Raw genomic sequence first — 16,544 nt, 5'->3', positions numbered from 1 at the left:
GAATCCCAACTATTATGTAGCCTAGTATAGGTTTTAGCCATATCTACATTGGAGTTACTGTAGCTGTCATGATCCTGCGCAAGATTGATTATTTAGCAGAAATGTATCGGTGTCCAATCAAACCTGAAACAATCCCTTGACAGTAAAGGAAATTCAAGAGTAGTGCACATTTGGAAATGCATATTTCTATTAAAAGTGTATAAAGATCTAAGTTTTTTTTTTAAGGTGGTCACAAACAAAAGATTGTTTTTCTTGTCTTGACAATGTGATAAAACCAAAGATGCCAAATATTATTGCAAAACTTTCATCTTTTGTCATTCAAGCAGTGAAGGTCATTTACATGAATGTTGTCAACAATAAATGGGATACTTCTGGCACCAAACAGGAAAAAAGTAGCAAGTTGGGCAGCCAGCAGACACGGATCCGATGTCAGGCAGACGCAAAAGCATTAAGCCCCAATTTTCTTACCCAGAAACATGTCCTTCTCTTCTGTCAGTCAGGGTCATGTCCATATTCTGCAGTCGCCTCACTTTTTTTTTTTTTCTATTTTAGCCGAAGCGTTTTTTTTTTTTTAAATCTGTTTGTTATCTTTTAAAGTTCAACAATGAGCATTAAAGAACATGACAATCCATTTACAAAACATTATCTCTAGAAATTTGAGGGTATGATGCTTTCGTTTTCCAAATATTTTTTTAAGGGGAACTCTGGTATTTAGATTCCTCTAGATCCATATAACAGGGCTTAGAAGCGCAGCAGCAGCGCGCGTCAATGACGTTATCCCAGTAGACGAGTGTGTAGAAAGCCCTCTATAAGCCCCCCGATAGCCGCCAATGACAGCAACAACATTGCAGCTATGAACTAACAGTGCAATAGTATACGTTCATTCATTCATCTGTCTTAAAGTATTGGTGAAATAAAGACAGATAATGCCTTATTTAGAGGCTGCATCGTCTAAGCCCCGTTCACTCCGTTTTATGGATCTCAAGGAATCTAAATATTTTCCGAAGGACGCTGACTTTCACCAAACTGTTCTCGGTGAGTAGATGAACGTATTTCATGGCAGAAATAAGGTCTAGGTTTAAAAATACCAGAGTTCCCCTTTAACTTTGAATTTCCCCTTGACTATATAAAGAAATGCAACAGACGGCTTCTGAACGCATTAGTGGGCAAACTGGCTAATTTGATAGTAATAATTTAATAGTATGGTAAAAACAAACATTCTTTAACCACTGAATGCTTTTTGCACTTGTGGGGCATTTATTTATGGTAAACTACAGATGATAATGCACAGCTGCCACAGCTAACCCTTGCAGACCAATAGCGTTAGTCTTTGCTTATTATAACAGAGGGTTCTCATCTGGCTCCTCATCTGTTTTGACCTGCTGCCTTCACATAAGCAGCCATTTTCTGGCAAAATATGCCTCTAAACAGCAGTTCCTTGCCAAGCACTCCTGGACCTCCCCCAGAATGCCCCTCTGCCTTGCCACAAATGGATTCATGGAAAATAAACTTCATTATTTCTACAGGTTTTCTCTTTTTCCACTCTTCTCTGCAGCTGTCTGCTAAAAAAGTTTTTTTTAGTGGAATCTGGTCAAACCAGAGGTCAGCAAATTATCCTGGTATTACTCCCCTGGTTGGACTGCTGTGAGTATTTCCATCAAGATTTTCTTGCCAGACTCATTTTCTTATCATCACTAGGGGTTGATGTTTATGTGAAAGGGCGGAACCATTTATGATTCCATATGGACTTACAGTATGAGACATTTTATGATAAGAGTAACAGTGTGTTGAGTTGGCAGTTTGCCATCCATCTGAAGAATGAGAAATGAGTTCCCTCTTTCTTCTTCATTGCTTTTGCCCTTTTCCAGATAATCTCTCCCTCTCTCTTTCCCTCTTTTTTTAATTTATTTTTTTGCCAGTTCTTTGTGGCTTACTTTACTAGTTTTTGATGACTGCCAATATCTAAGCAGGACAAGTGTGTCTCACAGCAGTTAGAGAAGTTATTTGAATTTCAAAGTTATCTAAATGAGGTTCCATGTTATAAGAGCTGTCGTGTTTTTTTTGTAAAGGTCTGCCAAATTGATTGAGATAGTGATGCCCCTTGGACCACACTGCTTGTTAGGTCAGGTGTCCTTTAAAGTCTATTTTATTTTTTTTTAAATTTGCTCCGAGGCAGCCGCTGTTTGATTTGTCGGTTGTTAAGAGGTCCTTTTACAAAGGAAACCACAGGAAAGCTATTGAATCGAGTGGCAGGTATGAATGTCCTTTGAAACTAAATGTCAGTGAGCAGAATTCATCTCATCTCGGCCTTCTTGCGTCAGCAGTGTAGCAGTTAATGAGCTGTCTTGTAAAGACTTGCATGCTTCAGAGGTTGTTTGGAGATTCTCATTTGAAAATCTTAATTAAAGAACTCCAAACAGTATGTATGTGTAAAAAGCAAGCATATACTGTACATTGCTGTATGCATGTGAAAGTCTTCATTTTCTAAAACTATGTGAACATTGTTTTCAAGTCCAAAAATGACTCCATGAGTCTCAGTACTAATGTAGTTGATCACTGTCACTATCATTTTGACACTTTAAAAGTGGCCTTTGGACTAGAGGCAGGGTACACCATGGATAGGTCAGCAGTTTGTTGGACTGTAAGAGAAAGTCAGAGTAACCATGTATGCATGCACAGGAAGAACGAGATTAGAATCTGGAACCCTCTTGCCATGAGAAAATAGCGCTAACCTCCACAGCACCATGCAGCCCGCCAGGCAAACAAGTGGACATAAACTGTCTGCAACTGATCAATTGGATTACATTGAATTGGACTGTGTCTTTGAAATGCTATGGAATGAGATGAGATTTAATTGATTATTTCATAGCCTAACACCAGATGACACCTCCAGAGGTCCAGTGCCCCATAATGAGAGTGTTCAGGGATGTTTTGGCAGCATAAATTGACCCTTTGGGACAAATAAAGTGATTTGAATTTAACTGAATTAAGGTGTACCTACACAATAGGATGAACGTGGTTTCAGTGTTATGGCTCATCAGCGCACAATATGTGATGGATTCTGTTCAGTTCTTTGTTCTTATGGTTTAGCAGGAGAACGTGTTGTTTTGTACAACAAGCATTCTCAAATTGACTGAGGCTTGCCTGCAATCATTTTCTTTCCACCCGAGTCATCTCAAGTCAAGCAGTAATCATTTTGTAATTGAAGTTTTACAGCTTCAAGGCAACATCGGTTGATTAGTTAGATTATCATTTCAGTTTCGTGCAAATAAACTCAAGGTCAAAATTAAAAGCTGAAGATTGTTTTGGAATTTGGTCTGTGTACTGTGAAGTGTACAGTGCCATGATTGCTTGTTCTCATTAGTCAACTGAAAACTTCTTATTGATTGGCTCTAATTACCCGCTATTAAGCCTTTTATTCCATCAGCACTTCAAAATTTGTAGACTTTATTGGATAATGGAAAGTATTGGATAATCTTTTGATTTAGAATAGAATTACTAACATCAGTGTCTCCTGTGAATTATTTACAGAAAATATAATGTCACCCATGACTAGAATTCCTGGATCCAGACCCAGTTCTGAATCAACATAAATTCTAAGTTGCCGTATTTTTCGGCCCATAAGGCGCACTTAAAATCCTTTGATTTTCTCAAAAATCGACAGTGCGCCTTAAAATGCGGTGCGCCTAATGCATGAATTCATTCTGGTTGTGCTTTCTGACCTTGAATCGATTTTAAGTGGTACACGTTGCTCAAAAATCTGTCAAAGTGTTTTAGCACGGCCTTGGTTAGCTACGAAGTTGCACTGCTTGATGGATTGAGCATTACGGCCACCGTAGTCACAAGCCTCGCGGAGTAATATGATCTGTGCTTCAACATTAAGGTGTTTTCATTCATTCATTCATTCATTCATTCATTCATTCATTCATTCATTTTCTATACCCGCTGCCCCAAAAATGGCACCTATTAAGAGACATGCTTACAAAGCAGATTTCAAACTCAACGCTATCAGTCACACAGTACAACAAGTGAGTTGAATAAAGTTTGACTTATCTGAGTTTTCTTTCATTTAATGCGCCTTATAACCCGGTACACTTTATGTATGAAAATAGACCCGTTAGCAGTCAATCATTGATATTGTGACTTATAACCCGATGCGCTTTATAGCCCGAAAAATACGGTAACTACTTAAATATTGCGTTCAGTAATCATACAGCAAAGAGACAAACAAGCCAAACCACATAGTGTCCTGCCAGAAGTAATTATAATTTCATCCCATGACTTTAGCCTTTCGTTAGCCTTTAGCATTTCCATTTTACAAAGTTGTGTTGTCACTTAGCAATGAACCTAAAGAAGAGTGCTCAGGGAACACATCCTCCACCAAAGCCTTGGATTTGTTTAGCTTTTTCAACTAGAGTGATATTGATCTGCGTTGTCCTCGCTCTGACTCCACACCAAGATTCATAAAATTTAGCTTACCAGAAAACAAATTACAGTAATATCATAACTTCATATTGGTTCTTGTCTGGTTGGAGAAATTTCTCCAGGCAAGTTCTTGCAGTGTGACAATGATTTAACACATTTTTGGGAAAATGCCAACATCGTACAGTAATGGAAATTGATGTGGATTCTATTACATTTATCAGACTTAGTTGTTTAGGCATTACTTGTCTCTTTAACTGCTTGGTGAACATTCTGCAAATATGCTAAATATTATATGTACACTTAATAGTAAACGTGAACCTGACCTTCTTTTTTTATTTTTTATATCAAAACCTGTCTCATTTTATTAAATCACCTGTATCAGCAAGTACTGAGACTCACGTAGGGCACATTAAACAGATGGGCAGCTTCATTTTATCATCCTGATATTACAGATATTTTCAAACATAGGTTATATAAATCTGCAGTAGCAAAGCTTTCAAATCTCCGCCAGATGCAGTGATTAAATCTGACAAAACAGGATCAGGATCTGAGGGTATATCCAAATTTGCAGCTCGAGATCACTGTTCAGCATGAATAGTCAAAATGTTAATGATCTAATTTCCTGTCTTTCTGATTGGATTGTTGTTATAGACCATTGCCTTAAGCTTTTACCAGTAAATCTTTCTGAAATTCTTCTGGAATTTCAAATAATGGCTACAATAAGTACTTGAATAATCAACATCATTTGCTTTTCAGCTTACAAGCCTGACTGACAAATGAGTATTTGAAAATTTACGGACCTGCATGCTGCTTTAGGAGAAAGCATGCTGCTGCATAACCTTGCTTCTGAATCTTTTTTTGTAGCTCCCACGATTCTGCTCTGTGTTGTTTTCAGGTGCTTACCATTTTGCGAGGGAATCAAATATCTTCACGAGGCAGGCACAGCTCATAGAAAATTCACATTGTCCTTCCTTATCTGCTTTTTACTTTCTACCTCTATCTGTCGCAGATACGCACTCAAAATAATGTAGCTACGGTATAAAATCTTCATATTCTTATTGTAGTCCATAAAAAGAGCTGGGTTTTCCCACTATAGTCTTAAATAGACTTCTGCACCAAAATATCTTGTTTAGTTACTATTCACCTTACATCTCAATGCATCATAACTCAAAAATGAAGCTTTTTTTCGTGTCTGCACGTTTTAACCTGCATTATTTTTTTGTATACCAAAGGAGAGAGTGTACAGGAGATTTGGTGCATTTATGTATAATTCTAAAGAACTACAGGGTAGTGAACAGGCCATTAAACATCTTGTACTGTAAGTTCTCTAATTATATTTAAATCGTAAAATCTCATTCTGTTATAAGTTGGAGATGCGGCAAAAATTGGGATGGGAAAAATTGTGACTATAAACATAAGATGTTGAGTTTTTGTGTTTGTATTCACAAGCATTTGAATGCAACATATGTTTTTTTTTTCTTTGATCACAGTATGGAGGTGTTGTCACTGCAATGGAGGTGCTACTCTTTATCTCTGTATGGCTCTGCCTGACTCTTCAGATCTTTCTCCCATACTGCCACAAACACTTCTTACAGCCACACACACACCTAGGGAAGCATAGACACATTTCTGGATGAACAGACACATGCAAAACTAACTAGACATACTGTCTGTGATCCTTTAAGAATCTTTTCAAATGAGTGCAAGTAACTTCTATACCAAATACGCACACACACTTTTCTACTTCGTCTTCATGGAGATTATATTTTCTCAGAGCAGACTTGCATACTTATTTTCCTGTTACTTGTTGTTTATGACTCAGCTTGCAAGATGTGACCCACTTGCTCTGTTCCTCCTGTTGCTATTACAGGCAATCCTTCTTTAGCAGACAGTTGTATGTTTCCCATTAAGGTTAAAATCCCTGAACTTAAAAAAATGACAATGAATACACCTTAGAAATCAGTCTCACAAGGTGGGTATGTGTTGATAACAACTCCTCAAGAGATTAGAAGTGGTTGTGTTTGCCTTTTAGCACATTATCTTTTACTGAGAATGAATAGTGATAGTAACATAAGGAGCAAGGTCACGACTCTCTGCATTGTTTGTCAATTTGAGCTCTATAGAAATTTGGTTCATGCCACTTGCTTCTGTTAAATGTACGAAAAAACTGAAAATGTAGTTAATAATTTGCATGAACAATTCTTGTTGTAGCTTCAGGTTTTCTTTGACTTTTACTTGCTAAATGTTGTGCGCATCTAATTTTTAGGAGCAGGAATTATCATTATTGCAGCGACATTGCATCAGGGCTTTTATCTCTGATAAATATGGGCTTTTAAAACCACTACATTACAAAGAGCTCATGGACATGCATATTTGATAAGAAATCTATCTACTGTTTTGCACTTGGTAACAGGTGCACAGTTGCACAACAAGAGTCGGCAACAGGAGGTGGGTGTGAAACATTAGAGCGGTGGCTGTTGATGTGGTGTTGCTCTGTCCATCTCTGATTACATGTAACGTTAGACGGTCCCGCCTCACAGCAAACTGCTCGAGATTCAATTTCTCAGAAGCCGGAGACTGAGCAATTTAAAAAGAAAGATGGAGGGGTCTACGAAAGAACTGGTATATGTCTACTGATGCCCTTGCCAAAACTTTTTACCACCTAATATACAGGCAGAATGTGTGTTTTTAAAAAATATATATATTTTAACTTGATTCATATGCATTCCACTGCTTCTTATGTGAAATATTGTCAACCAGCAGCTACTGGCAGTGAGACCCGCTGAGTATATCTGTAAAAACTACGTGTAGTTCCCCAACACCCACCATTTCTCCAGTGGAGGCCTCCTCTGTATTTTCACTCTAAAACATTTGTCCCTTTTCTGCCCCTTCTCCTGTATTGCCTAATAGTTCTTAATTTTTACAATGACATGTTCTTTTCTTTTCTAACTTCAGAGCTTTTCCTTAACTTTTTCATGCTTTTTTCCCCCCCTTTCATGCTTCTGCTCTGCTTTCCTCTGGTTACACTAACCTCTGACTCCAACAGACTGGCAGTATGAGGGTAAGAGGGCAAGCCTCTGTTTTCTGTTTTCCTTTTGTATAATCCTTTCTGTATTTTGTCATTTCTCTCCCCCTCTCAAAGGCATTTAATTTCAAACTTTTTTTCACATCAGCTGCACGGTGTGTCGTCTTGCACTGTTCCTCTAGACTAGACATTTCCATTTCTTCTGCCTCCTCCTCCCCACGTCTCTTGCTGCCCCATCTGTTGCTGTCTGTCAAGCTGTCATTACCTGTGTCCCATGTGTTCGTACCATCCAGCTGCTGTGACCTCCATCTGTGAAGCTGTGCTCACCTGTGCTCTGCTCATGATGCTGCCTCATGTTTTCACTGCCCTGTTTGTCTGATGTCAGAATCGTGCTGTCCATTTTTGCTGATGTCTCTGCTGCACCAGTAAATGCTTGCACACGCTGTAAAATGAGCCATTGTAACAGCATTTTCATATTCATTTCATCAGACTAGTGAAATATTTAGTATGTCTGCTTTTGCAGTTCTGTTTTTGTATTGCTGTTGGCAATACTCAGACGTTATATCAGTTTGTTGCAATATCCTATTTATGTAAATTAATTTATTAAAGCATCACTGCTATTGAAAATATGCCTCTGTGACTCCAGTATTAAGCATTACATTAGGACATTTTAATACATTATGAAACTTTTTACAACTTAAAGTGTTTGGGCCGGGGCTGTTTTTGACTACATAAAATCAGTTAGCTTAGTGGGGCCGTTTACAACCTTAGTTGATATATGGATAACTTTTTCTTTTTTTAATCTAAAACTTTCATGTAAAAACCTGATATCCCTCAAAGAGAGTGTTTATGACCAATTTCAATCATATAGGTTTTTACAAATTGAACAAACGTGATACCGATCAGTACCAAACATTCAGTGAATTATTTCTTTGCTGGAATTCTCTTCCAAGTTCAGTGACAATTGGCTTTGTAATCTACATGTCATTTTATTAACAGATTTACGGCCATAAAATCTCAATAGCAATCTCAATGTCCCCCCTTAAAGTCTAATGAACACCTCCTCACAGACTCTGTTGGCTTTACATCTGAGTGTTTGATGGTGTACATTCATGAGGGCTTGAAATGGTTCAAAGATAAAGAATGTTACACTCTGTTGTGACAGCATACGCTGCCTGGATCATTTTTACCAAACCATAACAAGTCATAAAAGCTGCCAACATAACAAAGAGGGTGCTTGAATGAAAGTACAAATATCTCGACAAGCAGCTGATAAATAACTAGAAGAGTAACTGTTGCAAGATGCTGTGACATAGATATAATCTTGCTAGCAATATTCTTCCACACACCACCCATGGTTATTTTTTTGTACATTTCATCAAGGTCAGAACAAAATGTCTACAAAGTGGGTAGACTTACAAAAAGGGTGCATGATGTTAAAAATGTTACATCAAAGCCCTTGTGCACATGGCAGTTTGACTGTGGTACAGCCCTGAGCACTCGTGCACTTAGAGGGAAAAGATCTCAAAGTCTGTGAGTCATTTGTGTGGTGATTGGGATTTGGCCATACAAGTGATGCTGAATGAAAACCTCCGGCTTGGAAGAGAAAGGTAACTTAGAATACTCGTTCAATGTCGTTTTTTGTTTATTTTGGCTGTTGAAGTGTTGCACAACTGAGGTTGGAAACTGGCATAATTTAAAAAAAAAAAAAAAAAAAAAAAAAAAGCTGTGTCAAAATGTCAAATTTGAATGTTGTGAAATAAATTTGAGAATGTAGCATCAATTTAAATTCCTCAGTTGGTTACCTGTAGTTATATATGTTATACGCTCATATTTACTATTCATTCGTTTTATTCTAACTATGCAATGAAACACAATATATTACTGATATCCTTCATGTGGATAATATTGTTTGACTAATAGTAATGCAGCCTATTTTGTGTTGATTCACCCTCTTTTTGCATATGCAGAGTGTAAACTGTCCCGTCCAGGCCCCCCTGCAACCATTGTGACCATTGATGAGGAGAGCCCAAACGGTATGTACCCAACACTAACGCTTGATGTTTCTCAGTTACTCTCAGTTACATGTCTACTTCACATTGTACAACAGTTTGGTAAAAGCTGTTTTTCTCAGATGGAGGGGAATACACTGTTGGGGTTGTTTTTGCACTGCAATGAGTGTTGCTTTGGTAACATAATACATATTAATACTCGGTGAGGCTGCTGAGCTTTGTAGTGTAATAGTGTGTAGAGGATCAGCTGACTCTTGACATTGGCTGTAATTGCGTTTTAAATCAAAGTTTATCGAATTGTGGTTGCACTCTGTCTGTTTGTGCTGCTCTCCCAAAATGAAGTAAAAATGTTTGGTATGTTTGTGTGTGCATGTATACAGATGGTGTTTGGCACACAGAGGAGATATGGGGCTCCGTTAATGAGTTGTCTGCTCCCTGCACAGGTTGTACTTACTGTGGTTACCTGTGCAACAGCGGTACAGAATTCGCTCAAGCGCATATGAGACATGCAGCACTTGAGTGGGTCAGCTGAAACTCTTCTCCTCCGTCTTGTCTTTCCTTTCCTTGTCTTCTGTCTGGCCTTTCCATCACCTGCATCTACTTTCCAGCTATCTAGTTTTAGCCTCTCATCCTTTCTAACCATCTAGGCTCTTAGCTTTGAGTTTTGAGAGTCTGCCATCATCGTTTTGTGGATGAGTGGGTGTGTTCTTGCAGTTATGTGCTTGCATACGATGGGGATTGCTGACTGTGGCTTAGGGAGGAGCTATATGTTCATTAAGGGAATGAGAAATGCTTTTGCCTAAATAGAGCAGGTGTGCGTTTGTCTCACTCACTTCTCCCCACAGATATTAGCATGGCAGGTTAACAGAGTTTAATGATCAGCTCTCACTACAGATGGCATCCGGCACTTATTTATACAGTCAAAAAAGCATTTCACAGATGCTCTGCTTCTCTGCAAAACTGTTTGTATTCTCAACGCTGCTTTGTTGGTGGCTGTGTCTCTTGTAGAGAGAGTAGTTGTGTGCACATATGCCTTATGTGCATATTCGTATACCAGTTATTTTAATGGGTGGTCATGTGTCAGATCAGGTCATTCATTTGTCAGTGAAATAGCCCACACTTCAGGCTGTCATTCGGTCTCAGCAACTCCTTTTTCTCTGTATGTGCAGCTGTGATTTGGGGCATTGATCGATTACTGGGGAAATTTGCGAGCTGGGGGTAGCCAAGTCTGTATCCGAAATCCTCTCTCACCCAACATGTTCCCTTGCTCTGTGCAGGGGATTTGCTCTAATCTTTCTCATAAAGCTCTCATTTACCTGGGATATGGGTCTCCTCTGGCTCCACCGTGGTTTTATTTATCTCTCCATGATGAAACGGGCCAGAGCCGGTCCTCCCCATAATGGAATGTAAAACAGGCGACCCGCCGTTATTGACCAAAGCAATTATCCTTCTAAATGTGTTTCATCTTTTCTGTTCCGTAACACAGAAACTGTACAAATGGCACATAATAAGATCCCATCTTTTTTCGAGCCTTTGCCTTTTTATTCGTACATATCTGTGAGTACCAAAGAAAACCGCATAATCCCCTGTCTGTCTGGCTTTGTTTTTTGGGTCAGAAGATAGACATACAAATGAAAAATGAAAATAATTTCTCAGCTTCACGAAATAATACAATTAATCTGAACCATAAGCCAATGAAGAAAAGCATTTCCAAGTGCACAGAGGTGTGCTGCCTACAGACGTTTGTCATTCAAGTCACAGCACGTTATCAACAGATGTTCATTAATTGATTGTCACAGCAGAATTGTGTTTGACCCAGTTAGAACAACAGCCCTCTGTATAGACATTTGGGATATAAGCACCTTTTTCAGGTCCTTTTTTCATGTCAATTTGCTGTGTTTTTACTCTGGGAGGTTTTCATTTTGAAAAAAAAAATGGAAAGCCACAAGGGGATAGACAGCCAGTTGCTCAAATGAAGCGTAACATGTTTAATTTATCTTAGCTGCTGCTTCTGCAGTCCCACTGACAGGTGCCATACACCACATAAAAAGTCTTGCTCACTAGTGGGGGGGGGGTGTCTCTATTGGGAAGACAAAGCTTGTTTTCTACATACGGCTTTGCTTATTCAGTCTATGAGTTAAATCCTAAAGCATTTAATCAGATTGAAGAGATTTTTATCTCATTGTGTAGGGGCAGCTGCATGTGTGGAGGGAGAAAAGAGGTAGAGGGAGAAGAAGTGTGTATTTTTCCATTGACAGAACACTTCCTTGTACAGCAGCAGGGAGCCACTGTGTCCATAAATGAGGATCCTGTCTTCCAGCTTTTATCTTGTCTCTGCAAATTTATGATTTGTATCAACTGTTGCCTGAAGCATATGAGCTTCTTCTCAGCACTCTTCTTATTGAACAGCAGCGGTTTATAGGATATCAGAAATGAGTGTCACTGAAGGGCTTCAGTAAAGGGAAGTCAATTTAGCATTCTTTTATGCAGTGTGCCGCCAAGGTAAAGTCACTTTAAATGCTCATAAATAATTGCATTTTCATGGAGGCTGACACCTTCATAAATATACTCCACAGGGAGATAATGCAAGTAATCATATCACTAAAATGTATGCTTTTTTTGCAAGTGATGGGAAATCAAGCCATATGCTTGGTTTTCATTAACACAGTATTTCACGAGCATGCGTTTACACAGAGTATTCTGCTCTGCTCAGGATACTGTGAAAACCTTTTTTGTAATCCACTTCTAAATTTAGTTACAGCAGATTTGTCTGTGAAAAGATTCAGGTTGAGCTTATAGCCATCATGATATACCTATTGTAAAAGTCATTGTAATTACAAGCTCTCTGATTCATTATAAGCCTCCAATCAAGGCTATAGACATTGCCTGTCTTGAGATCTTGTTTAAATCTTGCAAATATCCCTTGACATTGAAATAATTGGTTGATGGTAATTTTGCCCGTTTTCAGTGCAGCTTACGAGCCTTTATAATTCAATTATTGTATCTAGGCTATGTATAATTTGCTAAATACGCAATTAAATGCTGCTGGCTTTCATTTATATTCTATCAATGTGCAAGGTTGGTTAACTGTTGGTTTTAAGGTGTTATGCAGCACTCCATCGCAAGCTGGGTATACAGTAGTTGCATAGTTGTTAACCCATGTAAAGCAAGACATTATGGAAAATAAGATGTTGCAGAGGCCCCAGAAACGGGCTTATGTGCAGTCCTCCGAAGCCCTCCAAAGTGTGCAAAAACAATGTAGTAGCGCAGACAGGACAATCTTTATTTAACACTCAGTTTGACTCCAACATCAAGTAAGTTTTTGTTCAATTTGTCCTTTTGTTGAAAGAGCTAAAGGAATATTGACACTTTGTGTTTGGCGTTAGCTTTTTTTAGTGCTCTGTTATTCAGTCCATCCAAGGAATCCAGTGGTAACCCAATGAATATTTGACATGTAATGGAAAAAAATCTGTGAATGATGAATCTCAAACTTTGACCCATTGTTACAGTGCTCAACATACAAATATAAAAAAATTGACAGACGCTTCCTTAGCCTCTGCATTAACTTTAATTAGCTTTATTCTTACCTACTACCTTATTCTACTTTTTCTCAGAAAATTTAAGATGTTTCAATAAATAAGTAGATGATATAGCTTACCAAAATGTTTTTCTCAGCCACCAGTGGCTCATTAGTTTCTCTTCTTATACTTAATTCAATCCCACACACTGTTTCTCTCCATGTTGCACGACATTAGGTCAATCAGAATTCATTTATATACAGTAAAATGGTGCTTTGTTGGTCTCTTTCAGGGCATCTTCTCTCTTGATATTTGTTTATTTGATACTTGCTTCTTTATTTTCTGATACACCCTGAAGGAGCTTTAACTTCATTCAAGATTCAAGTATTTACTTTACCTTTAGGGTCATTCTCTTTATTTAAAATGGATCAACTTCAAGAATATGTTACTGTTTTCTGTTAATTGGACATGAAAGGTCATAACATTTCAACCAAGGTTAGTCCTGAAGTGGCCCCATGACACTGTACAATAGCTCACTCTGATGAATCTTCCAACACTTATAGTCCTCAATGCTATTGGAGTCAAACAATGGTAGTTGTCAGGGGGAGTGCAAATGGATTTGTGCAGCTTTCAGTGTTGTCTTGTGGCAAAGGTGTCATTTGTGCCTTTTCTACCAAGACTGTAATGAAGAGAAGGATGAGCCGTGGTGTTATCCAGCTGTCCCTACAGTGTTGAAGCTGCCTTTGAGATGATTAGGGTTTAGGTTAGGGGCCTGTCCTGTGACAGTCACACAAACGCATAGCAAAAAATCAGGAAAATAAAATCACTGATATTACCCTCTGCAGCTCAGGTGTCTCTTTGGGGATATCTTAACAGCTGAATGGCTGTAGTTGTGGTGCATCAGATTCCTCTTATATGTTGATTTTCTTTAGACTTGCACAAAGAGGCTAATTCAGTTTCAACTTACACTGAATGCACATTTAGTTGCGCACAAGTTGTTTCGCTTATAAATGTCTGCTGTTTTTACCCAAATACTGGACACTCTTTTGAATGATTTAGAGCCATTGCCACAATATTTTTGAAGAGGTAGACACTGTGGGCAAAAAAACATTTTTTAAAATAGTCAATAGCCTACCATCCTTCACCGAGGGATAAAACATCAGTCGGTCATGCTGGTACCTTGTCAGGAAACACAAAGGGTAAGAGCACTGTAAAGTCTTTTCTCAGTCGGTCACCTTCACAGAAGTGATCAATTGTAAATACATAGCACAAGCTAGACAAACAGCTTTGAATATTAGCATTAGTGAATGACTGTTTTATGATTACAATTATGAGTAATTTTAATTATTAAAATGTCATATTAACCAAACGGTGCAAAGTAGTTGGCCAGTTTATAGATATTGTTTTTGTCTTTGTTTATCAGATTTAAACTTGCCTGCAACAGCCTCTACCAGCCACTACCAGTTTGATAGTGTGGAGTATTTGTATGACTACACTTGAATTGCTTGGAGGTTGAAGCTCAATTTCTGTGTTATTTCTGTGTTAAGTTTAAGACATGATGCAAAATATATTTAGAGGGTATTGCAGGCTTTAATAGGTTAATGGACTGATAATCTTGAGTCTTGACAATCCCATTGCCTACGGCAGGTTTAACTACAACAGTTTAACTGTTCACCTCTATTTCTAGATATCTACGGTAACTCAGGATAGGGATCAATATCATGCATTCTGTTTTGATTGAAAATAATAATAATATTAATAATAACAATAATAGTAATACTACTAATAATAATAATAATAATAACAATAATGATAACAATAAGCTGAATAATCTGAATGTTGTTTTGTTTCTTCTCTTTAAAAAAAAAAAATTAAATGACACATCTTTAACATTGAAAACATATTTTTTGTCAATAGGTCAGACATCTAATACAGGGCATCCTACTGTGTGACTGACATAGTTTTGAATAGCCCATTTCTTAGGACTATATAGGAAATCTGTGATGATACTCTCATGAGGTTGGCTCTAAATCTGCTGATCATGGCTTTGCAGACATTTCTGCTGTGCTCTAAACTTGCAACTTCGCAGAAGTGGAAACATATGGACAAATCACCCAAGTGGGAGTTTACCCAAGTGGCCAGTTTGATAGTGTGGATCTGTGAATCTGTTCCTTAGACAAAGGCAGCACTTCTTCCATGTGTACGCGTGCATTTGAGCCTTTTTGAAGTATTTTTGCAATCATGCATTTTTATGTTAAGAGCTGTCACAGTGCTTAAGTGAGTGTACATAACCGGCCACCTGTAGCAGTTGTTTCAGTTCCCTTCTTTTTTTTCCAAAATATCTTTTAGATGTTAGAATTTCAACACTTTCACTCATTCCCAGAGTCTGTGTTACACAAACACTGGTCGCTGAACAGTTCTTTGATCACGTCTGGATTTGATGATTACTAGGTCATCAATGTATAATTAGAGTGTAGCTGAAAGGCCGGGATTAGAGCACAACACCTGCTCCTTGTGGATTAGAGAGTAAAACAGGAGGGCAGGATGTTCAGTGAGGCTCTGTTACACACTTCATATATTACTAACCCGTTGCTTACAATTTATGCACCTAACAAGCCCTTATTTATATACCAGTTTATGTCTGCTTTCTAGGCGCATTGTTTTTGTCTTTGTTAATCAGATTTAAACTTGCCCGCGACAGCCTCTCTGTCTGCATGCCCTTATTAAGATTGCTGAATGTTTAAGTGCTTTTTTTTCTTTAGAAGTGAACATATTTTAGTGTTTGATGTGCAAATAACAACAGCAATTACAGTACATTGTGGGCATAAATGGTGACCATAATTACAGCTGTAAATCTCTGTGCTTATCCTCATTAACCCACAAAAACAGGCCTATCCGTGTGTTACACTGCACTTTATAGTATTTGCTTGACTACACTTGGATTGTTTGGAGGTTGGTTAAATTGCCTAATCTAATTTAATGTGTGTATGTGTTATCAGAGGAAATCTTAACACGTAAAGTAAATGTTTCATTCAACAATGCCGTTTTCTTTTGTTTAATGATTATAAAAGGGAATGGCCATTTTATGAGTGGGTACTGCTCGTGCTGGTATGCGGCCCCTACAATATTATTCAGCTGGCTCTTCCCGGAACATGGTAGGGATTGTCACATTCGATTAATAGTGTCATCGTAAAATAAGCTTTTTTTTATTCACATCCCTCTCAGGGAATTCTAGTACTCTTTCACTGCAGCCTCTCCTTCCATCTGCGTGAAGCGACTGTAGAGCAGAATAATAGTTTTGCAGTGCAGACCAGCTTGGAAACTGCAATTCAAACTTCCATCCTACAATGAAGTTAAAGAGAAAAAAAAAGTAAATGAATGAATTTAAAATGATTTTGCTAAAGATTTCCCTCATTCTTTGTTCACACAACTTATAAGCATTCTTGGATGATTGGTTATTCATCATTTTGAAGTTGGGAAATCAACATATTTCTATCCTAAGGGATTGCATTTGCATTGTATATTTCTGTGTTTGTCTGCTAGCAAACATTTTTCTTTCATGAT

At 38.1% G+C, this 16,544-nt stretch overlaps 1 protein-coding gene across 1 annotated transcript in view; it reads left to right on the top strand.

Moving 5' to 3' along the window:
* LOC140312974 (protocadherin-15-like) overlaps positions 1-16,544 on the top strand; it is a 192,614-nt gene that overhangs the window by 66,422 nt on the left and 109,648 nt on the right. The window contains exon 4 of the mRNA XM_072390881.1: positions 9,421-9,486. Coding sequence (XP_072246982.1) covers positions 9,421-9,486 — 66 coding nt within the window. The remainder of the gene's footprint in view (positions 1-9,420; positions 9,487-16,544) is intronic.

The sequence above is a fragment of the Leuresthes tenuis genome, unplaced genomic scaffold (genome assembly GCF_036924035.1).
Source record: "Leuresthes tenuis unplaced genomic scaffold, fLeuTen1.0.hap1 SCAF_8, whole genome shotgun sequence".
NCBI lineage: Eukaryota > Metazoa > Chordata > Actinopteri > Atheriniformes > Atherinopsidae > Leuresthes > Leuresthes tenuis.
Note: the sequence above shows the minus strand (reverse complement) of the source record. Positions and strands in the feature narration are given on the sequence as shown.